The following is a 24,503-nucleotide window of genomic DNA, read 5'->3' as shown; positions in this document are numbered from 1 at the left end:
GAAAGTGGATGACTGTAGCTGGCCAGAAGTGGGAGGAAAAAGCCCATTAATTGCAATGACTAGATGAGAAACTAACACTTGCTATTGAAGTACAAAAAAGTTAGGAAAACAAACTCACCATTTGCTCTGATTTTTCTGCTTTGTCTTTGATATCTTTGATTTTTCCAAAGAGTTGCTGAATAGCTTTCTGGGCCTCTTCAAGTGCCTAGAGTAAGAGAAATAAGTGAAAAATGAGAAGCTATGTAGAACAGTACCAATCACTACACTGTAATCAATTCCAGCCTCCAAAAGTTCTGTTGATTCACTGCACTTAGGCTGACAATTATATTGTACCAAAATAGTAGTGAGGGAGAGCAAGAGTCAAGCATTTGGAGCCAAGTTAATACTAGGGACTCCCAATTTGCATCATAAAGTTTTACAGTAAGAACTAAACTATTTCCTTATCAGTGATTATTACATATATTATTGATGTCAAAAATAAAAAGGACAAACACATCTGTCTCCGTATTTGTGCTCAGTTACCATCAAAGACTGTAGATAGGTGACTTTGTTGGGGTAGCTCTGGGTTTGAAAGTTTTTGGGTTTTTTTGTCGGTCGTGGAGCTTGAACTCTGGGCTTGGGCACTATCCCTCAGCTCTTCAGCTCAAGGTGAGCGCTCTACTGCTTGAGCCACAACACCACTTCCAGTTTTCTAGTGGTTTATTGGAGATAAGAGTCTCACGGACTTTCCTGCCCAGGCTGGCTTTGAACCTCGATCCTCAGATTTCAGTCTCCTGAGTAGCTAGGATTACAGGTGTGAGCCACCAGCGCCCGGCTGCAAGTTCTTAAAGATTTCACTATCAAAAAAAAGTCAGCACTGTGTATGGGGTCTCCAAATTTGTGGCAAATCTTGAAGACATTTATAGTATCACACTTGGGAACCAATGAAATCAAGTCAGAAAGGAATACTTGGAGCTAATAGTGAGCCAAATGTCTCTATGGAAATAAAAACCTACAGAGATGGATGTTACACATTTTAAGAATTACAACCCACGTTATTTTCAGAAAGTAGGGGGCAGTAGAAGAGGAGTAACTCGGGAGAACAAGTGCTAAAGGTATACACATGTAGGACACTTGTACTTCCTAGTCCTGTGACCGAAGATGACCTATAGACCAACTGCTGCCTTGAATTCCTTTAGTAATCAAGAGTGTTAGCCATGCCAATCAGGATTTCATTCATTCTTTCCATTACACAAGTAATGTCCCTAATACATGCCATCTACCTGGGGAGGAGAAGGGAGGGAAGGAAAACAGAAGAGAGAAAAGGAGAGGAGGCCCAGAGTTGAGCCTTCAGCCATTCTAACATGAGAGAAAATCAATGACTGCTTATCCCAAACCAACACGACTGTTGGAAAGAGGCAAGTGATTATGTCTTACATTATATAAATTCATTTAAAAAATAGTGTTTTTGAATTGTTGGATATATAAGTATTAGCAGTCTACAGGGATTATGTGTATGCCTTAGAATAAGTACCAAGGACAGAAGGTTTTCTTTTATGCCCTATGGTTAAGTCAACCAGCCTTGCTGGGTTACAGGCAGTATTTGATTACTATCTCAGTATCAATACTTGCTCTGTGATACTCTCAAAAGTGATTGGCCAGGCACTGTTGACTCACAGCTGTAATCCTAGCTACTCAGTTCAAAGTCGACAGGAAAGTCCACAAGACTATTATTAACCAGCAAAAAGCCAGAAGTGAGCTGTGGCTCAAGTAGTAGAGCACCATCCTTGAGCAAAAAAGCTAAGGGATAGCACTCAGGCACTGAGTTCGAGCCCAGTACTGGCACATATACACAAAAAAAAAGTCATTTTGCTGATATGTTATCTTATCTATAGCACATGGCCAAACCTAAAGCACAGCTGGAATTCAACAATCACTGCCAATGGATTAAAAACACCAGGGTGCATAAATGGGTGGGAGCACTGAGACCAGGCTCTGCATGAGGTGAGCTAACAATCCTGGTACAATCACAAGTAGTATGTAGTTCAAAAGCTCAGCATCACGTTCTAGCAATACTATTTGGCTAACATGTGATCTAATGTCAGAAATGTTGCAATGAAGGTGAGTCCTAAATCCACTGGAGGTTCCTAAAACACGTTTTATTATGGTATGAAAAAGCACCAGAGAGGAGCTTTGGAGGCAGCTGACCACTAGAATGGATTGGCTTTTTGGCCCAGCTTGCATGGAATTCGGACATGTAGGTCATGTTATGACACAGTGACAAACACCCTAAAACATATGCTACTCAGTTAGCAAGGCAAAAAGGGTCATGTTCTGTACTGAGATCTAAATCTACAGATGTTTGTCTCATCCTTTCTGAGAGAAAAGGTTCCCTCCTACTCTAGCTTTGTCTTCTCAAGTTGGCATCCTACCAGAACTGTCTCTACTGAAGCTACCATTTCTTTCTTCCAGAAAACAAATAAGATTCACACAAGCTTACATTTCAGTCTTCAAGAAAGATAAACTGTCTGCCAGAATTTTTTTTAGGCTGAAATACTTTGGCTTATTATAATAACGTATGAAAGTTGGTGAATGTAATGTAATTCATTTTCCAGAGTCAAAACTCTTCTTCTGAAACAGCCACTCTATCAAGCAAGTCCACTGTCAACCTATACCCTAAATATTTGCTACCTAACCTCTAATAACCGATAACACAGACGGAAGAGTTTTTTTTGACATTACAATAACCATAAGACCAACCAAAGGATTTTATTTTTTAAGAACTACAAGAATACTTTTACTACCAGAAAATGTACTCAAAAAAAGAATCTGGCACTGTCCCTAGACACTCTTTAAAATAGAATGTGGCTACTTTTCCATTCCAAACTGCATGTGGATTAAAAACAGCATTAATCACTCTGAAATGCCTGCTTTCAATCCATGTTGAGCTTTTTCCTCTGCCTGGAGTCTGACTTGAAACAAGAGTGTGGTTCTAATGATGTTATTAGGCAGTAGTTACTAACGTGGCTGTCTTTAGTAATTAGAAATCTCTAATTAGAAGATTCAAAGCATCTCATGAGACAGCCTTCCAAACTTACAAAACCTATTAGAATATCTGGGTATTTCCACAACCATTACTCTAAATTTCCCTTGCCCTCTGAAGTAGACCATGAATAGTCTCGAAAAGCCATAGCAGGTCATGGACATAGAAGATAAGCAGCATGGGATCTGGCACTCATTCTACTTCTTCTTTCTCTTTGTTTCCTTTCCTTTTCTTTTTCCAGACCTGTTGTCTGCCACCTGTGTCCACAGAGGACTCTGACCCAATGGAAATGCCTTGAGAAATAAACATTCCTTCTGGCTCTAGGATGCATCTAATTTTATAGTTTGCTCTATCAGAGAATTATATTGAATTTATCCTATAGCCCTCAGGCAGTCTTGGAGATTTTAAGCTAAGATTCCATTTGCTGCCAGTGCAGGAAAGAGGAAAGGTTGTTGATTTCAGAAAAACTGGCACAGCTTTAGACTATTCTCTGAAAAAATAAGGTGCTAAGGATCACAGTTACTGGGAAGAAAATTAGATTTTTCTACCATTCTGCTATTATTGTCACTTTCCACTTTCCATTTTATACCTATTTGCTAGTTCCCTTTTCCTTTCTATTGCATGAAAAAGCAACCTACTATCAGTGAAAAGTAAGGATTTTTGTACCAGCAGACTGAGATTTGAGGCTTGGCTTTGTCACTTAACTGTGTGAACTCTGTCTGGCCACTTGACCTCTAAGAGGGATTGTGCCACAATTTCCAGAATAGAAATACTACCACCTGTCTCAAAGATTTATAGGTAAGAAGGAACACTGGGTTCAGCAGTGAACATCTGGGAATTGCTGACCTAGTCTTTTTCCCATCAGTCAGTCTTCCCTCATGGTATTCTTACAGTCAGCTGTTCAAGCTGGGATGATCAGAGGTTTCCTGTGAATTCTCCAGAACTGGATAGAATTGGGAATTAATTCATCTTTCTGGTGAGGTAAGTTTCAACATATGAGACTGAGTTAGACAGTAGTGAGGCTCCCCAGTAAGGGAGGTAACTCAAACTAGGAATGTGGCTCCATTGATGGAGCATTTGCCTAGAAAGTAAAGCCCCAAATTCAAACACCAATACCACCCAAAAAAGGGGAGAGAGATGAGTGGGGAATGTAAGGTCCGCTCCTGGATGGCTAGCGGACTCCACCCTCCTCCCAGCAAAGTCTCCACCAGTACCTGCGTTACCTAGGCAACTGGGACACCTGGAAGAGGTCACATCTGCATCTGCTGAGGTCACATCTGAATTTGATGTGGCCACACCTTTCTCTGCCCATACCCTAGATAAGGCCTAGCCCAGGTTCAGATGCCTTCTCTCTGCTCTTTTCTAGCTCTTTCCTCTCTTTTTTCTAGCTCCCTTCTCTTTCTTAGCTCTCTCTTTCCCACCTTTCCCAGACGCGCTCTCTCTCTGCTCTTTTCTAGCTCTTTTCTCTCTTTCCTCTCTTTCCCAGCTCTCGCTCTTTCCCAGGCCTTTCCCAGCCACATGCAGTACCAACCTTGCCTGGTCCCAGCAGGTCTACTGAACACATACCCCTTACCTGAATACCACTTGCATGGTGCAGTTCTTACTCGGCTACCTCTTTTTAAAAACCTAACAGGGAAGGGTGATCTGCAAGGAGAAATGAAGCTAATATAGGAAGAGTCACAGAAACAGAATGACATAGAGTGCCATTCTAATCCTGGGCTTCAGCTATTTGACAAGCCCAGTTTGTCTTCCCTCAATCAGATTGTTCAACTTCCTTCAAAACAAGACACAGCTGGATCCTTCCAAATAATCTCCTGTTTTCCTTAACACAGTGTAAACTGGGATTCTGTCTTCAGATCTGGAAAGGGCTGACTAAATGGCAGCTATTAATACAAATCCCTGACCTCTCTCTCAGATGTAATACAGTATTTCACACAATACTATCTTTCTAATTGCCAGAGACTGTTGATCCATCTTTCTGTAAAATAACTTTGTAAATAAACTGGCAATATTCAATACCTGACAGTATTTCAGAAGAATAATTTGTAGATCAAGAAGATGTCATTTTGAATCATGTTGAAAATAAAACATGCTTCAGAAAAAGTTTAAATTTTTGTTCATTCCTTCAATAAAATGGAGTGCTTGTTAAAACACAGTGGTATATACCTATAATCCCAGAATTTTGGAGGCCAAGGCAGAAATAAAGAACCATTCAGCATCATTTCCTAAGTAAGCAACTTCTCAAGAAAGTAAAAATTGCTGAGGGCTACATCTGATGAGTGCTAAACAGCCTAGACAATATCTGTTGAAGGTAGACACCTAAGCTTAAGTAGCTTCTATTAATGGAAAGTCCCTCTGATATTGATGGCTATCCTGGCACCACTGAGAGCTGTTGCTGTGGAAACAGGGTATCCCCAGCCAGGGAAGAGGTACTTTAAGAAGGCTCAGCAAAAATACAATGCTGCCCATTCCCCATGATGATGTTTAACAGTAGCCAAGGCTAAGGCCTTTTGCAGCCACAGATGGTTGTGTGTATACAGCATCATTCTTCCTTGCATCCAACAACACCCCAGGCTCCTTCTAGGACTGGCAGCCCTGGTCAGATGCCAGGTTGATGCCCATTGGATGATTATTGTTAACAATGGTTCCTCTATTCAGAAGCCTAGAGTATAAAAAAGGTTTTATTTAAAGAATGGCTTTCTTTCCAAGTTTGTGAACCAAAAAAAATGTAAGGAGCAAAGGGAGTAATTCTCACCTTATTTTTTCCAAAGGTTCCACCTAAGTTACTTTTATTTATGATTTCTGTACACCATAGTCATTGAAAATGTGAACCAAAGAGCTCATTTTTTTATATTGTTTTTAGGAGACAAGCCAGAAGTTAACATCACAAGATGAGGCTGTGACACACATTTAGCAGTGCCCAAACAAGACTAAACATTTACATTATAAAGTTCTGCCTATATCTATTATCACCCATAGCTCAAAATCTGTTAGCCATGGAATAACTGGGAGCAGAGGAGACATGAAAGCATTTTCACAGCTTCCCTGGTGAAATGTAACCCTGAGGATGAGGGTATTTAAAGCAGCTAGTCTAAATGGTAGAAGAAGGAAATCTTTAAGCAAAAGCCTCAGTTGCTCTTGCTGAATAAAAGGTACAGAAATTCAATGCTTTTAGGAAATGAGGCACATTTAAGGAAATAACTTGTCCAAGTTTAAAAGAGGTCAACTTCCCTCAAAAAGCTATGACTTCTAACTGCCAAGTTAGAGGTTACTGACTTCATTCTAATTTCCCATTTCTACTAGTACTTCTAATTGGTATCATTTAGTAACTCTCATCTGTATTATGGGTCTTCATTCAGGAGAAACAATCCTTTTAGTGTCACCTGGATGTCTCTTGCAGCTGAGTTTTAGAGACACCTTCTGTTCCAAATGTTCTTTTGAAATGGACTCTCTTGGGACTTCATTTAATGATCTGTTCTCTTTCAGTTTAATTCATTCTCATCAGAACTCAATGACTCCTATGTTTTCAGTCCACACATATACTTCTTCTTTTGTCCTCAGGTCCTTTGCTCAGTGAAGTTTCTGGGAGAAACCAGCTGATGAATGGAGCCATGATCACTCCTGGATCCCTTGAGGAATCAGAAAAAAGTGATTCCCAAATCTCTTTTTAAGCATCTGTCATCACTGCTTATAAAGAGAATTTGGGGCCAAGGATGTAGGTCAGTGATATGGAGCTTGCCTAGCAAGCTTGAGGCCTTGGGTTTCTTCCATTCCCAGCTCCCAAAAACTAACAAATAAACAACAGTGAATTTTGTACAGACAAAAATACAGAATACTAAGAATAAGAAAACCTGGATCTAGCCAGGCATGATAGCTCATGTCTATATCTTAATTTCTTGGGATATAGAAATTGGGAGGATTATAGTTCAAGGACAGCCTAGGCAAAAACAAAAGAAAACAACAACAACAACAAAAACCCTCACAAGACCCCATTTCAACCAATAAAAAGCTACATACAGTAGTGCATGCCTGCTGGGCGCTAGTGGCTCACACCTGTAATCCTAGCTACTCAGGAAGCTGAGATCTGAGGATCGATGTTCAAAGCCAGCCCAGGAAGGAAAGACCGTGAGATTCCTATCTCCAATAAACCACTAGAAAACAGGCAGTGGCATTGTAGCTCAAGTAGTAGAGCGCTCACCTTGAGCTGAAGAGCTGAGGGACAGCGCCCAGGCCCAGAGTTCAAGCCCCATGACCGGCAAAAAAAAAAAAAAAAAGTAGTGCATGCCTGTCCTCTCAGACACAAAAGCATAAATAGGAGGATCACAATTCAGGCCATAATAGAATAACTGCCTGGCAAGCACAAGACCTTAAAGGAAAGGGAGGGGAGATGGGTAGGGGAGAGGAAGGGGAGGGGAGAAGAGAGAAGAGAGGATAGGAAGGGAAAAGAAGGGAGGGGAAAAGAAGAAAAAATGGATCCATGGTTAGACACACTGTCTAAGCCTGTTTCTTCATCTGCAGTGTAGGAAGGACAACTTTTACATGGCCTAATTCACATCTTTGTGAGGATCTAATAACATATATATCAACATTTGGGACAATGTAAGACAAGCATTTATATCATAATAAAACATTAGGAATACAGATTCAAAAGATTTAAAATATATGTTCTGTCAAACAACTCAAAATGTATCTTTGCTTATCGTAATTCAACCACAAGACATATTAGTCTTATAACAGTACATTCCTGATTCTAGAGATCTGGAAAGGTGCAGGATGGATAATTAGCCCAGTATCTGTGCACACAAGGCTGATTTAGTCACAGAAATCTCCTAAGGTCAAGTAGTCAATGAAAAATAGAGAAAGTGTCTACTTCTGCCTTAACAGAAGCAGTACTTATGCTATCAATGTTAAAGGACTACATAAGCTCTCATTCCAGAAACAAACAAAAAACGTGAAAAAGAAGGGTTAGTAAAGACACTTTAATTTGCATATTCTCTTGCTTTATAAAAGACAGGATTTGGAACATCAAATTGTCAATAGGTACAAGTACAGAAGTAATCTCTCCCTTTTAACGGGGAGCTGTTCTGAAAGTAGCCCTAATAAATTTTGCCGAACTCCCCTATTATAAGTGTCACAACAATATCTAAAAAAACGAATGAATCTATTCAGAGTCTATCTACAACAGAAAACAGAATCCTTCCTGGCATGTGATCCAGTATTAGAGGATGAAAACTTTCTTATAAAGCTTTAATAAAAATGAGTGTAGAACACCAAACCAAAATGACTTAAAAAGCATTGTCTGTGGTTTTACAAAATTAATCTCTTTCCAGAGGAAACCTGAGAGCCTGAATGGATGCAAAGAAAATTCTATAGCTTCATTACAGACTCCTGAACATAGGGAGCTATTAATGGAAATGCTGACAGGACAACCACAGCCCTGAATTCATCCTCTAAACACTCTATTTCCATGAATCATAGAGGGAAAAGGAAAAAAAAAAAAAGGCCAATTTCTTATGCAAAGGGAGAGTTTCAAATTCTTACCCATTGTTAATAACATATCTGAATATCTGTGTCAAGGCCTTGAAAAGCTTTGCCCTGTCAGCAGATATATTGCAATTTTTCAAATGCACAACCTGAAACGGAGGATGGAATTTTCCTTAACAAAGCTCTGACTACCAGCAATCGAAAGCAAGAATGACCTGGGAAAGAACCAGAGCAGTTACAGTAGTGAAGGATGCCATTTTCCTCTTTAGATGCACAGAGTCCAGTTTAAACTAATGCATACCTTTAACATGGACACAGGGAGATGGAGAAGTACACTTGACCTTCCTTTCCTGGCTCCTGAAGAGTGCCAATGGAGATGGAGATGGCTCAGAAAAATAACAAACCTCAGTGTTCCTTCTTGGCACACATTTGCCTAAACCTGTTTTAAATAATCATGTTGCAGACAAGTAGGACTTATGTTTCTAAGTTCAGGAAGGAAATAGCCCAACTTCAGGACTTGTTAACTAAATAAAAGAAAAACTACGGGTGGTTTTATTTGGTGTAGGGAAAGTCATCTCTATTATTAGGCACTGAATTCAAAGCTTAAGAATTTACAGTCTCTCTTAAACATAGTTTGTATGGAATGAATGAAGAGAAAGGAAGAAGCATTCTTATGTTAACATATTTTGTTTACCTAAAAATGTAAGTATAAAGTTCACAACAGTACAGAAACAATGTTTCCAATAGTTTAAATTTAAAAATCCTTTAAAATTACCATATGATCTAGTAATTCTACTCCTTGAAAGAGGGATCGAATGGCTATTTGTATGTTAATGTTCATAGCAAGGTTTTATACTACCTGAAAGCAGGAAACAATCCATGTATCCACAAACTGGTAAACAGAAAAACAAAAGGAGGAAGAGCCATACAATGGAATATTATTCAGCCATAAAAAGGAATAAAGTTCTGATACGTGCTACAATATAGATAAACCTTAAAGTCATTGTAAATGAAATTCAGTAGAACCAAAAGGCCTAAAATTGTTACATTCCACTTATATGCAGTACACAGAATAGGCAAATTCATAGGGATAGGGAGGAAATTAAAGGTTACATGAAACTAGAAGAGCTATTTCTTAATGTTCACAAATTTTCTGTGGGAATAATAAATCAGAAATAGACATAGTGATAAACCAGGCACTGACAGCTTACCCCTACTGGCACCCTTGTGTTTTTTTTAAACTAATGTTGCTAGGTGCCTGTGGCTCACATCTGTAACCCTAGAAGAAACTCAGGAGGCTGGGATCTGAGGATCTTAGCAAGCACAGGCAGAAAAGTTTGTGAGACTCTTATCTCCAATTAACCAGCCAGATTGTATAGCTGTGGTTTAAGTAGTAGAGCTTCATCCTTGACTTAAGAAGCTAAGCAAAAGCACAAGGCCTTGAAAACAAAAACAATAAAACAACATTTAAACAATGAGCCCCAGTGCCTAATGCCATTATTTTCTTTCATTTCTATCAACTAATGTGTTTCATTTCCTTCCCAAGAGAAGATGACAAAAAGAATACATTTAAAGTGATAGAGTGTAAGAACACAAAGCTTCTTGCTAGTGAGCTGATAATAAATTCATGCTCTCATATAATAGAGATCATGACAACAGTGTGAGGTCCTACCACCTACCTACTTCAGTCCGGGAGAATGCTATTTGTGTTCTTGAATGCTTGAATGAGATGATGTGCTAATTTACATGATGAAAAGCAGTGAATTCTATCTCTCTAGAAGTCATATGCTTTACTAATTTAGTTCCTTTCCTGGGGAAAACTGAAACAGAAAGATACAAAAATACTGCCCTGGACAAAAGAAATTGTTTTTTACACAGGCATTTCATTGATGATGAGGAAGAGAAGAATAGGAAAGCACTAATGGCATGCCACAGAGCTCTGAACCCAAACTGATCTACCATTCTTTCCATCTATAACTTGAATGGAGACATCCAGGGTACGTCTGGGATATCTGCTAGAGATAAAATTGGGAGGTCCTTGAGATTCCAACAGGCCAATAGGTTGGAACCACCAAGCAAATTTAACAAGATAAAACCAAGGCTGAGACACATGAAGCCTGACACTTAATTTCAAAGAATCTCTCACACAAATAAAGGAGAAGAAAGTTTAAATGGAGTTCACATAAAAAAGACTTAGGGCGGTATTGCAAACTGCTGGCCCATGATATGTTTTGTTTGGCCTTTGCAGTGTTTATGAAAATACTAAGCCAACATTTGAAAACTGAGAAAGGTACATAAGATTTCTGGCTTCTCTTGAAAAGCTGATAGATCTGGCAATACCACGTCTGCATTCAGATATGACAACAGTTGAGTTAGATTGATGTGTGACTGTCGACTTCAGGAAGGATATTCACTCCCCCAGAAGGTGGGTATGGATCACTTACTAGCCTGCTAAAGCCATTTAGGTTGCTTTCTTATCTCTGGCGAATCTATCTACCACTCTGTCTTTACCTGAGGGTTGCAGATGACTGCCAGCTCAATAGAAGGCAATAGTGTGATACGGCTGCCAAAAATTCTACCAAGTGCTAGAGAATAGAAGAACAGTGTCTAAACAAGTGGCTTTGAACATCGGAAGAATTGCAGACTCCTTAGAGAATCTAGAAAAATCAATGAGCTTTCTTTCCAGAAACATTTATGTACATACAAAACTTTATAATTCAGCTGGGTGCTGGAGGCTTACACCTAGATCCTAGCTACTCAGGAGGCTGAGATCTGAGGATTGTAGTTCAAAGCCAGCCTGGGCAGGAAAGTGTGAAATTCTTATCTCCAATTACCAGAAAATGGGAAATGAAGCCATGGCTCAAAGTGGAAAAGCATTGGGCTGGGAATGTGGCTCAGTGGAGTCCTTGCTTAGCATTCACGAAACCCTGGATTCGATTCCTCAGTACCACATAAACAGAAAAAGCCAGAGACAGTGCCCCAGTTCTGGGTTCAATCCTATGACTGGGGGGAAAAAAGTGGCAGAGTGCTAGCTAGCCTTGAGCAAAAAAGCTCAGGGACAGTGCCCAAGACTGACCAAAAAATATTAACAGCAAGCCGGGCGCTGGTGGCTCACACCTGTAATCCTAGCTACTTAGGAGGCTGAGCTCTGAGAATCATGGTTCAAAGACAGCCCGAGCAGGAAAGTCCGTGAGACTCTTACCTCCAATAAACCACTAGAAAACCGGAAGTGGTGCTGTGGCTCAAGCAGTAGAGTGCTTGCCTTGAGCTGAAGACCGCAGGGACAGTGCCCAAGCCCAGAGTTCAAGCCCCATGACTGGCCAATGATAATAATTTATCACGCATTTAAAGGAGTTGGCAGATCCTCTGAAAGAACCCTCCTTGTTCTTAAAAAGTAGGTGAATTGTCCTGCTTTTTTTTGGGGGGGGGGTCCAGTTGTGGGGCCTGAACTCTGGACCTGGGTGCTGTCCCTCAGCTCTTCAGCTCAAGGCTAGCACTCTACCACTTGAACCACAGCACCACTTCTGGCTCTTTTCTTTTTGCTTATGTGGTGCTGAGGAATCAAACCCAGGGCCTCATGCATGCAAGGCAAGCACTCTATCACTAAGCCACCTTCCCAGCCCCAGTGAATTGTCCTTCTGTCTGTCATAGAGTATGTTAATTCCTGGGAAACACATTTTAAGGGGGAGATGCTAACAAACTGCTAACAGAAAATTGTATCAGAAAGTTAAGGAAACTTAAAATGTCAGGTTAAAAAAAGAACGTTACAAAAAAAAAAAAAGAACGTTACAAAGGAACACAATACTTTGAATTTCAGAAGCTGTGATAAGGAAGAGGAATTAGACCTAAGCACAGTGGCTTAACTGGCAGAATTAAGATCAAGAACAGTTTCAAAGAAGTCTATTTCACTATTTCCAGTCAGTCTAAAAAAGAAGTCTCTTACAATTAAAGCTGTACAAACGTGGAATAGTATGTCCTAGGGGTTAATAAAGTAGTGAGCTAGTTTACCACTGCTGTAACTATCCATGTTTCTACTGGATGATGAATTGTCTGAGAAGTTATCTAAAGAATTCCTGAACTGGGTGGAAGCCTACTCCACAATTATCCAATGCATCTTCCAAATTAAAGTTTAGTGAGCAGAACCTGAGAGGGAAATAATTCTCTTCTCCTCCCAAACCTTGTACAAACTCTTATCAAAGAAATGATCACAATGCAGCCAAGATCCACTGAAGAAACAGAAACCTAGTGGCTGAGCTACTATAACAATGCTATTCTACTACAGAAACATTTCAGCTACAGCACGGAACCCAGGGCACAAGGCTAAGCTTCAGTATGGATACAGCACTAGAGGAGACAAAAATTAGTAATGTAGATGGAAGCCTAAAAAGGCAATCTTGGTGATTCACAGCAAACTTACTGGAAATTGATCAAGGTCTAGCCAGTCTTGATATTTTACATGCCAGCTTCTTCCCCCTTTAACTGGCTCTTCTGTTCACAGCTCTTTCTACTTATTTTCCAGCTGTCCATTTTAATTCTTGAGAAGCTGTGTGAATTTCATAGTGCCAGATCATATACTTGTTTGGTTGAATTGACTCATTTTATTCACAAAGTTTCAAACATATGGTCATTAATTAAAAGTTTTGGACTGATGATTTCAATAGATAAAAGTGAAGAGAAGCCAGGCACCAGTAGCTCATACCTGTAATCCTCGCTACTCAGGAGGCTGAGATCTGAGGATCACAGTTCAAAGCCAGCCTAGGCAGGAAAGTCTGTGAGATTCTTATCTCCAATTAACCACCTGAAAGCAGGAAGTGGCTCGTGGCTCAAGTGGTAGAGCACTCACTTTGAGCTAAAGAGCTAAGGGACAGTGCCCAGGCCCAGGGTTCAAGCCCTACAACCGACAAAAAAAAAAAAAAAGTAGAGAGGACACTGAGAGCTAGCAGCTAGCTCATGCCTATAATCCTAGCTAGGATTATATGATCTAAGGATCATAGTTCAAAGCCAGCCCAGGCAAAAAAGTCTATGAGTCTCTTTATCTCCAATTAACCACTAAAAAGCCAGTAGTTGAGCTAAAAAGCTCAGGGACAGGGCCCCGGCCCGGGTTCAAGCCCCAGGACCAGTACACATTCACACACATGTGCACATACATGCACGTGCACAAGCGCGCGCGCGCGCACACACACACACACCACACACACAAAAGACTTGGTGCCATATAATCTCTGTAAGAGTGTCTCTTACAGAGTATCTCCAGGATTAGATCATTTCAAAGTTGGCACACATAGGACATCCAAAGACTACAAAATGGTTAGCAGAGTACTAACCAGGCAGCTTGCGTTTCAGGAATTTCAAGAGATGGCCACATAGTATCTTCAATTTCTAAACTACCTCCTCTCTCTTAATTTTTAACAGAAGTTTTCTGCTAAAAATGTCTTTTAAACTGGGTGCTGATGGCTCACACCTGTAATCCTAGCTACTCAGGAGGCTAAGATCTGAGGATCACAGTTCAAAGCCAGCCTGGGCAGGAAAGGCAGTAAAACTCTTATCTCCAATAAAAACTACCAGAAAATCGGAAGTGGCACTGTGGCTCAAGAGGTAGAATGCTAGTCTTGAGCTGAAGAACAGTGGTCAGGCCAGAGTTCAAGCCCCATGACTGACAAAAAAAAAAGTCTTTTAAGACAACATCAATACAAAGTAAGCATGTTTCCTTATTCAAACAGACTAAAATTCACATCTGTTTATGAGAAAACTTCCTTTTGTCCATATTACCACTCTCCTCCTGAGGTTGCCCAGAAGCTGAGGAAGCAAGTTCTGAAAACAAAATTTTCCTGTGTTACAGGGAACAGGGGAACATGGGCCTCTTGACCTATAAAACTCAATATTTTGGAACATCCATAATTCTCCCAAGACTGTGCCAGTCAAAAAGAGACTCCCTTAGTAAACCACCAGCCAGAGTAAAGCTTTTAACCCTAGGAACTGACAAGGACAGGGCCCAAAGCTCCCTGGAAAAAAAAAAAGCCTCCACTTCAGCTTGCATTATAAACTGTTGGAAAAGACAGATGGAGAAGATGACAGGAAAAGCAATTATTTCTTCTGGGCTTCCTTTCTGTCTGGGTTCTAAGGAGACGAATACAAAATTCCATCACAGATTGAAATGCTATCTAAACATTCTTGAAAATGTGGTCTTGCTCTCTGAAATATGACCTGCCCTGCAGCAGCAACCTGTAACCCATTACCATGTGAAGGTGGACATTCTTGCAGCCTGCCGGACCATTTCTAGGCTGACTGATTCTCCAATACTGCTACTCTGAGACCAATGTTAAAATGCAAGCAACCAAGGTTGTTTGTTTGTTTGCCAGTCCTGGATCTTGAACTTGAACCTGGGTGCTGTCCCTGATATCTGTCTGTCTGCCTGTCTGTCCATCTGTCTATGTGTCGCATGACCCAACCAAAAAAATCTGATGAGTCATTCACTATTAACAACTGGGACTTTTTGCTAGGTGATGGTGGCTCATACCTATAATCCTAGCTGCTCAGGAAACTTGAGATTGAGGATCATGGCTCAAAGCCAGCCTGAGCAGGAAAAGTCCATGAGACTCTTTTTTCTAGTTAAATACCAAAAATGCCAGAGTAAACCTGTGACTCATATGGTAGAGTGCTAGCCTTGAGCACAAAAGCACAGGGACAGAACCCGGGCCTTGAGTTCAAGCCCCAGGGCCAGCACATACAAAAACAAAAGAATAAAACTCTGAGACTCTCATAAATGTTTTAAGGTTTCTAGTCAGCCAATCTAAGTGTAGGCTGATGCACACTAAAAAGTAATAGTACTTTATTGCAGAGAGAAGAAACATTCCAGGTAGAAAGCACAGAGCATGGGAGCAAAGGCACAAGCATGCATGTAGCATACCTGGTTTTCAGTGTGAATACAAGACAAAAGGAGCAAAAGGAGTTTTATAGATGGGATAAGCCAGCAAGTGAAAGAACCCATATGATGTCACTGATATGCCAGGAGACAGTGAAGTTTCTGAGGAGGTTGATGATGTGATCAGACATGTATTAGGAAAAGTTAATCAGCAAAATGAGGAGCTCTGAAGGCACACTATTATCTCTAAGGGACATGTTTCCATGGGTTCATCAGCCAGAAATACAGTGCTTCTAGACTCCGTAGATGAGAATAAAACAAAAAACTAAAGATCATGCAGAGTTCAGGAAATACTTTAAGAAACTAATCTGTGTATAAATAAACGCATAAGTGCTAACCAAGAAGATAGATTACTTATTAGTTAGTAAAACAATAGGACTATTAAGAGTGAAACAAAGTCATATAATGTAGGAAAAATAGATAAATCTGAAAATGAAAAAGACACTTGTAACACCTTCATCCATTAGCAAAGGAAAAACGGTATAGTCTGCTTCCCTGCACTAAGCAGCATAATGAACATTTCAGAAGTTAGCTCTACTAGCAAATGTCAGAAGACAAATAAGAGTACTGAAGCACTCACAACAGTGCACTCTGCTCCTTACTGAATCTGTATTGAAGGAGGAACCAGACACCAGAGAGGAAAGGCTTGCTCAGCATTTCTGTTATAACAGCAATTTCTGAAATATGACACCTAACAAGAAGAACTGAATCCAAATAAAAAAGAAAATGGCTAATAGATAACATCTGGCCTTTTAGTCACTGAGGACTATCCCCTCATGTGCTTCTTTGTCCCTCTATTCCTTCACAACAGCCCTAGAACTGGAAAGAACCTTAAAACTCTGAAAGGAATCCAGTTACCTGTTGGCCAAAGAAGCTAGGTCTAAAGAACTGTAGCTGTTAGCTATACTGTCTTTTGAGGCAGAAAAGTAATGGCAAAACTCCCAACAACTTAGCTGACAGACAAAAGCAGTGATTTGATTTAGCCACAGTACATGAAATAAAGGAAGGCACAAGAGACTTCTGACACTAAGATGAAAGACAAAGACACTTCAGTTAGTTTACTGAAGCTGTTAAGCCCCAGCCCTTATAACCCTAGTCTGGAGGACATGGAATGGGACTCACGGCTGGCCTAGGTAGCCTACTGCTCCTATGCAGGTGTGGAAGGTCATGCTATCCATGGACAGATCAGTAAAATGTTTGGCAAATGCTCTGCCACCTTGCCGTTGGTGTCTTCAAAAATTAGGGGAGGGCTGAGAATGTGGCTTAGTAGTAGAATACTTGCCTGGTATGCATGAAGCCCTGGGTTTGAGTCCTCAGTCCCACATAAATAGAAAAAGCTAGTAGTGGTACTGTGGCTCAAGTGGTAGAGTGCTAGCCTTAAACAAAAGAAGCTCAGAGACAGTGCCCGGCCCCTAAGTTCAAGCCCCAGGACTGGAAAAAAAAGAATTAGGGGAATGTAGTTAGTATGGAGGAATACGTTACTTACTTGCCTTCCATCCTGTCCCACATTTGTCTGACCTCTTACAACAGTTCGAATATTGTCATCCAGTCTCCTAGCAAAACAAGTTAAAAGATAAAAAAAAAAATCATTCAAATAATCTCTACCGTAGGTAGACCAAAAAAAATATTTATCTAAAATTTCTGCAGACTTTAACTCTTTATCTCTAACACCAGACCTGAGTGATTTGAGAATGAGGCCTCGGACCCAGGGGGGCAGCAACAGCAGTCTAAGAAGCCAAGCCTAGTGCAGACTGATGAATCAACTTTGTCTTTAAAAAAAAAAAAATGGCAGTTTTTGTTCAATATTCAGAGTTGTCTGGAAGGACAAATAAAACTTTAGTGTTCTTCATGGAGTAAATCAGAAATGACAAAGTTGCAGAAGTTTTACAGGAATAAGCCAGAGAATTCAAATTACCCCCAGCAAAATCCTTCCTCCATGACCTTAGAAGGAGCCAGGATGATGTATGAAATCAGCACTTACTCTCTGGAGTAAGTGCTCATACACATGCAATGTGTATGAGATCCATTTCTGGCTTCCAGATCCTCTTTTCCCTGTGGCTTAACATAGACCATTGAATGGCACCTCAACCAGAAGAATGTGTGTCAGTCAGTTTCATTATTCACTTGACGAATCCATTCATGATATGGTAGTGAAAAGGTAGAAAAGATCACAAGTGATCTTTGAAACATCAAGGAATTTCCCTTCTCTAAGCTTACCCTGGAACTGAGGACTGAGGTCTCACAAGAACTGTTATAGGGGGCTGGGAAGTTGGCTCAGTGGTAGAGCGCTTGCCTTGCATGCCTGAGGCCCTGGGTTCAATTCCTCAGCACCACATAAGCAAAAATAAAAAAGCCGGAAGTGGTGCTGTGGCTCAAGTGGTAGGGCACTAGCCTTGAGCTGAAGAGCTGAGGGACAGTGCTCAGGCCCAGAGTTCAGGCCCCACAACCGGACCAAAAAATAAATAAATAAAATAAGAACTGTTATAGCTAAAGTCCAACAAAACAATAAGGAAGCTTCTTTCTTTCTTTCTTTTTTTTTGGGAGGGAGAAAGGGTGGTTCTAGAGTTTGAATTTAGGGCCTCATTCTTACTAGGCAGGTGCTATACAGCTCAATCATACTTCCAGTCCTGTTTTTTGCTGGTTACTTTTGAGATAGAAGGTCTCATATCCTGCCTGGCATATGCCTGGGCACTATTCTCTATATTAGGTTTCTCATTGTGCCTAAGATAACAGACACATGCCTCTGGGCCCACCTTTTGGTTAGGAAGGAATCTTGTGAACTTTTTTCCCTGGGCTGTCATTTAACTGCAGTCTTCAAAATCTTTTCTGCTACTTAATGCACCAATGGAACAAAACATTCCTGGGCAGAGGCCTACACTAAAAGACCCAAAGATTATAGGGAAAAAACTCATTTCCTGGATTCAAAATGGATGTTTTCCCACATTAAAAGTTAAAAGCAGGCTGGGAACTGGTGGCTCATGCCTGTAATCCTAGCTATCACAATGTTTAATCCCAGACTATCATCCAGGTCAACCAATAGATTAGCTAGTAGGTAACCAACAGATGGACAATCTAAATTCAGCTCCATAATTGCTCCTTGGGAATACAAAAAAGGTAAAGCCACTAGGGAAATAAAGCCATTAAAAATATTGTTTTTGTCTCCTTTTATAGTTAACTGTTTTGAACAGAAGCTTTCTTCCTTTTTAATGAATAATTGAAGACTAGTCAAAGAACCAAGTGGCTTACCACAGGATTCATTTGGAAACCAGCATAACAAGGTTATTGCATGTTATTTTGTTGTTTTGTGGTGCTGAGACTAGCACCCATGCCTCAGGCATGGTAGACAAATGCTCTAGCATTGAGCTATAGTCCTTTTTTTTTGGGGGGGGGGGTCCGGTCGTGGGGCCTGAACTATGGGCCTGGGCGCTGTCCCTCAGCTCTTCAGCTCAAGGCTAGTGCTCTACCACTTTAGCCACAGCGCCACTTCCAGCTTTTTTCTTTTTTGCTTATGTGGTGCTGAGGAATCGAACCCAGGGCCTCATGCATGCAAGGCAAGTGCTCTACCACTGAGCCACCTTCCCAGCCCTGGAGCTATATTCCTAGACCTTGTTTATCTGTCTGTCTAGGGATAGGGTCTGGCTGTCCTTGAACCTGAGATTCTCCTCTTATCCTGAGGATTATAGGCTTATACCCTCATACTTGGTGATTGTTCATTTTCATTTGAGATTTCAGTGTTCTCATGGAATACTGTAATTCAGCAAGTGATTAACTAAACAAACAATGTTACCTTAATTAACAATCATATGAGAATACTTACCTTATTTTCAGTCTAATTTTGTTCACGACGTCATCTATATTTGCCAGAGACTAAGATAAAGAAAAGAATACAAAGCTGTTATATCACCTAAAATTCTTTTTCTTTCCTTCCTTCTTCTTCTCTCTTTCCTCTCACCTCCCCACTTCCTTCCTTTCTTTTCTTTTCTTTTTTTCTTTTTTTTTTTTTTTTGGTGCCAGTACTGGGGCTTGAACTCAAGGCCCCATGCTCTCACTTGGCTTTTTCTACCAAAGAATGTACTCTACCACTTGAGCCACAGCTCCACTTCCAGCTGTTTGCTGGTTAGCTAAATATAAGAGTCTCACGGAAGCTAGGTGCCGGTGGCTCTGCTCACACCTGTAATCCTAGCTACTCAGGAGGCTGAGATCTGAGGATCATGGTTCAAAGCCAGCCCGGGCAGGAAACTCCCTGAGACTCTTATCTCCAATAAACCATTAGAAAACCAGAAGTGGAGCTATGGCTCAAGTGGTAGGGCGCTAGTCTTGAGCTGAAGAGCTGAGGGACAGTGCCCAAGCCCAGAGTTCAAGCCCCATGACCGACCAAAAAAAAAAAAAAGTCTCACAGACTTAACTGCCCAGGGTAGCTTCAAACATTGATCCTCAGATCTCAGGCTTCTGAGTATCTAGGATCATAGGTGTGAGCTATCAACACCAACCTAGGTAGAATTCTTCTATTTATGAAATTTAAAAAGTTTAATTTCACAGTATGATCCCATGTTGGCTTTTTTTTAAGGAAAAGCAATAGTTGGTAACTACTACCAGATCTATTTTTTGTGAAGTTTAACTGAAATAACGAACACAGCCATGTCCATTCTCTTACACACTGTTGATGGCTATTTTTGAGCTTCAAAAGCAAAGCTGGAGTCAAGGCGATACTGCATGGCTACCAAGCCTAAGGTATTTAATATCTGGATTTTCACAGAAAGTTTGCCAACTCCTTGTATACAGGATTATGACAAATTCATATAACAAAATTAGTAGATAAAATGTGTGAACTATTATGACACACACACGAATAAATCTTACTAAAGAGCCAGAATCAAGAGTATATACTATATGATTACATTTACAGTTCAGAAATAGTTAGAACTACTCTTTCATGTTAGAAGGCAAAATAGTGGTTATGGTTAGGAATAAAAATGATTGTGAAAAGGCAAGAAAGGCCTGCTGAAGATACTTATGGTGCTCATAAGGCTGCTTTCACTTCATGAAAAGTTATCAAGTTTATTCACTTAAGATTTTTATTTTTGCCAGGTGCCAGTGGCTCACGCCTGTAATCCTAGCTACTTAGGAGGCTGAGATCTGAGGATCACAGTTCAAAGCCAGCCCAGGCACGAAAGTCTGTGAGACTCTTATCTCCAATAAACTACTTGAAAACCAGAAGTGGCACTGTGGCTCAAGCGGTAGAGCGCTTGCCTTGAGCTGAAGAGCACAGGGACAGCGCCCAAGCCCCAGAGTTCAAGCCCCATGCCTGACCCCCCCCAAAAAAAAAGATTTTTATTTTTTGACTGGGAGTTGGTAGCTCACAACTATAATTCTAGCTATTCAGGAGGCTAGATTTCAGACGGCTGCAATTCAAAGCCATCTTGGGCAGAAAGTCTACAATATTCCTTTTCCAAAAGAACCAGCAAAATCTGGGCTGGAGGCCTAGTTCAAATGGTAGAATGTTAGAGCAAGCAAGCCAAGGAAGTGCATGGCTCTAGGTTCAAACCCCAGTATTGGAAAAAAAAATTAAGTTATATGAGTAAACATGGTACTGATAGCTAATGTCTGTAATCTTAGCTACTTAGGAGACTGAGATTTGGAGAATCACAGTTCAAGACCAGCCTGGACAGAAAAGTTTTCAAGTCTTTCACAATGGAGAGCGAGTTTGGTGATGTGTGCCTGTTATCCTGAGCTACAATGAGACACTTAAAACAGGCAGATTACAGTTCAGGCATGTGTCAGAGCAGGAAGGAAGACACTATCTCCAAAATGACCAGCACAAAAATGGGCTGAAACTGTGGTTTAATAGAGTTCTTGCCTAGCTTGGGGCCCTGAATTCAAACCCTATAACCACACAAAAAAAAAATTCCCAATTCAAGCCAAGTGTGGTAGTACCTGCTTATCCCAACACTCAGGAAGCTAAGGAAAAATCAAAATACAGATCCAGCCTGGGTTACATGAGACCTTGTCTCAAAGAAAAGAAAAAGATTATGGCATGTTATATCTCTACCACCAAATAACTTTATTTTTTAAGGTATGTAGATCTACTAGGGGGAAAAAGTCTGGAAGGTTACATCCTAATGACGTAATACTAATGGTCATCATCTATGAAACCAGTAGTTTTACTATATAAAAAGTTTTTCTCCTTTTTTCTATGGTTGCTTTTAATTATTATACACTGATTATGCACTGTATTGAAATTATAATAAAGGTTTTCTTGTTAAGATGACAAAAACAGATCATTTCTAACCTTAGAAATGGGAAAATGTAAAGAAATGGTGCCCTCTACTGGAGGATAGAGAATACAACTCTGGAGGAGAGGAAGAAGCATTTCAACTCAAAAAAAGTTTTCAAAATATTTTTGTAAATCCTCTTTCCCTCTCCTCTAACAGATATTCCACCTCAAAAGGAACTGGAGGTGATATGGGAATTGTGGTTTTAAATGGCTCCCGTCTAGTGGCTCACACCTATAATCTTAGCTACTCAGGAGGCTGAGATCTGAGGATCTCAGTTTGAAGCCTGCTTGTGAGCAAAAGTCCATGAGACTCTATTTCCAATAAACCAGCAGAAATTCAGAAGTAGAGCTCTGGTTCAAATGGTAAAGGGCTATCCTTGTGAACAAGAGCTCAAGGACAGAGCCCAAGCCAGGCTCTGAGTTCAAGACCCAGGACTGGCACCAAAATAAATACACATAAACATAATACAAAAGAAATAAAGAAATAAATAGCTCCCAGCTCCCTCTGCTGACGTGAGGAGTACAGAAGCCTTCCAGAAGCAGTTTTGGTAAGAGAAACAGGTCATGGGTATCTGAGATGTCATAATGAGCTGTTCATATCTCATCACTGGAGCAAGCTACAACTCCTCACAATTTTCAGATATCAAACCATTGTCTGAAATAGAGATAAATCTCAGAAGGAAAGAAGTTACTTTCATTGAAAAGATCTAATTCAACTTGATTCAATCCAATCTGATGGTGTCAAATCTGGACTGCATGTAATTGAAATCCCCACCACACATGTAAACAGCAGTTGGGTCATCAGTTTGGCTCACCTCTGCCCTTTCTAATGCAGAATTTGAGGGCAATCTCTGAGTTCTTATTTCCTCATATGCAAATAGACATAACAGTCCATGACCCCTATCTCTGCTGGATGGAATCCATTCTTCCTCCCCTTCCCCTTTCAAGACTTGAATGCAGGCCCTTGTGTTTCTGTTTGGCCTTTTCAGTTATGGCTGGTATTCTACTTGAGCCATACCTCCAGTTCTAGCTTTTTGCTTGTTAATTGGAGATAAGAGTCTTTTGAACTTTTCTGCTTGGCTGGCTTCATCTATCCTCAGATCTCAGCCTTATATGTAGCTAGAATTACAGGTATGAACCATAACACCCAATTTCTTCTTCTTTCTCAGTAGCCTTTGTGTTAAAGGTATCTCCCTAGGAGTACAACACCATTCTTTTTCATGTCACAGTGTAACTTGGAGATCATTGTATATCAGTCAATAGTGGTACTTACTATAACCATTTCTTCAATTTAAAAATCCATAGAGGGCTGGGAAGTTGGCTCAGTGGTAGAGCACTTGCCTTGCATGCCTGAGGCCCTGGGTTCGATTCCTCAGCACCACATAAGCAAAAAGAAACCAGAAGTGGTGCTGTGGCTCAAGTGGTAGAGCGCTAGCCTTGAGCTGAAGAGCTGAGGGACAGTGCTCAGGCCCAGAGTTCAGGCCCCACAACCGGAAAAAAAAAAAAAAAAAATCCATAGACATGGTCTTAAACCATGGTAATTTTTAAGACCTGGAGACAACCAAAATTCCCCTAAATAGAAAAATCAAATAAATCAAGCCATACTATTGGAAATGATTTATTGACCCTCCTGTCACTTGTAAAGACACTGGTCAAGGAAGTTAACAAAGAAAGGACAGCTTTGATACCATGTTAACAAATAGAAAGCATTTATGCCAGGCGCCTGTAATCCTAGCTTGACTCAGGAGGATCACGGTTCAAAGCCAGCCCTGGCAGGATAGTCCAATAAACCACAAGAAAACCGGAAGTGGCACTGTAACTCAAGTGGTAGAGCACTAGCCTTGAGTTGAAGAGCTGAGGGACAGCACCCAGACCCAGAGTTCAGGCCCCATGACTGGGGGAAAAAAAAACAAACCCTTTTTGAAGGGTTGGGAAAGTGGCTCAGTGGTAGAGTGCTTGCATGCATGAGGCCCTGGGTTCAATTCCTCAGCACCACATAAGCAGGGAAAAAAAAGCCAGAAGTGGTGCTGTGGCTCAAGTGGTAGAGCGCTAGCCTTGAGCTGAAGAGCTGAGGGACAGTGCCCAGGCCGAGTTCAGGCCCCATGACCGGACCCTCCCCCTCCAAAAAAAATATAAACTCTTAGAAACTCCATAAATTAGATTATTAAAAGAACAAGAAATATCCTATTATTCCAGTGCTTGATCAGCAGTTAGGCAGACCCTGTGGGGACTTCTTTCTATTTTCCAGATTTTCTTCTGGGGAAGACAAATGGAAAAGTGCTAACATTTAAGGTGGGTTCATTAGACAGCACTGTTCTAGACAGTGGGCAGAAATATTTCCCATATTTCCCAAGCACTGGTGGCTCACACCCACAATCTTAGCTACTCAGGAGTCTGTGATCTGAGAATCTTGGTTCAAAGTCAGGCTGGGCAAACAAACTGAGAGACTCATCTCCAATTAACCATCAAAAAACTGGAAGAAGAGGTATGGCTCTAGTGGTAGAGTGTCAGCCCTTAGCAAAAACACCAAATGAGAGTGAGAGGCTGAGTTCAAACTGCACCACTAGCACAAAAGAGAAAGGAAAAGGAAATTATTTTCCTTTTGGGCCCGGTCGTGGGGCCTGAACTCTGGGCCTGGGCACTGTCCCTCAGCTCTTCAGCTCAAGGCTAGCACTCTACCGTTTGAGCCACAGCACCACTTCTGGCTTTTTTTTTTCTTTTTGCTTATGTGGTGCTGAGGAATCAAACCCAGGGCCTCATGCATGCAAGGCAAGCGCTCTACCACTGAGCCACCTTCCCAG

General features: G+C 40.8%; 1 protein-coding gene across 1 annotated transcript in view; it reads right to left on the bottom strand.

Annotated features, from left to right (window-relative positions):
- Positions 1-24,503, bottom strand: part of Vps53 (vacuolar protein sorting 53 homolog (S. cerevisiae)) — a 132,281-nt gene that overhangs the window by 94,724 nt on the left and 13,054 nt on the right. The window contains exons 3-5 of the mRNA XM_013016304.1: positions 19,246-19,295; positions 16,915-16,981; positions 119-205 (exon numbers count right to left, since the gene is read on the bottom strand). Coding sequence (XP_012871758.1) covers positions 119-205; positions 16,915-16,981; positions 19,246-19,295 — 204 coding nt within the window. The remainder of the gene's footprint in view (positions 1-118; positions 206-16,914; positions 16,982-19,245; positions 19,296-24,503) is intronic.

The sequence above is a fragment of the Dipodomys ordii genome, unplaced genomic scaffold, assembly GCF_000151885.1.
Source record: "Dipodomys ordii isolate 6190 unplaced genomic scaffold, Dord_2.0 Scaffold31, whole genome shotgun sequence".
Taxonomy (NCBI): Eukaryota; Metazoa; Chordata; class Mammalia; order Rodentia; family Heteromyidae; genus Dipodomys; species Dipodomys ordii.
The sequence above is the reverse complement of the archived record's forward strand: the minus strand, read 5'-3'. Positions and strand labels throughout refer to the sequence as shown.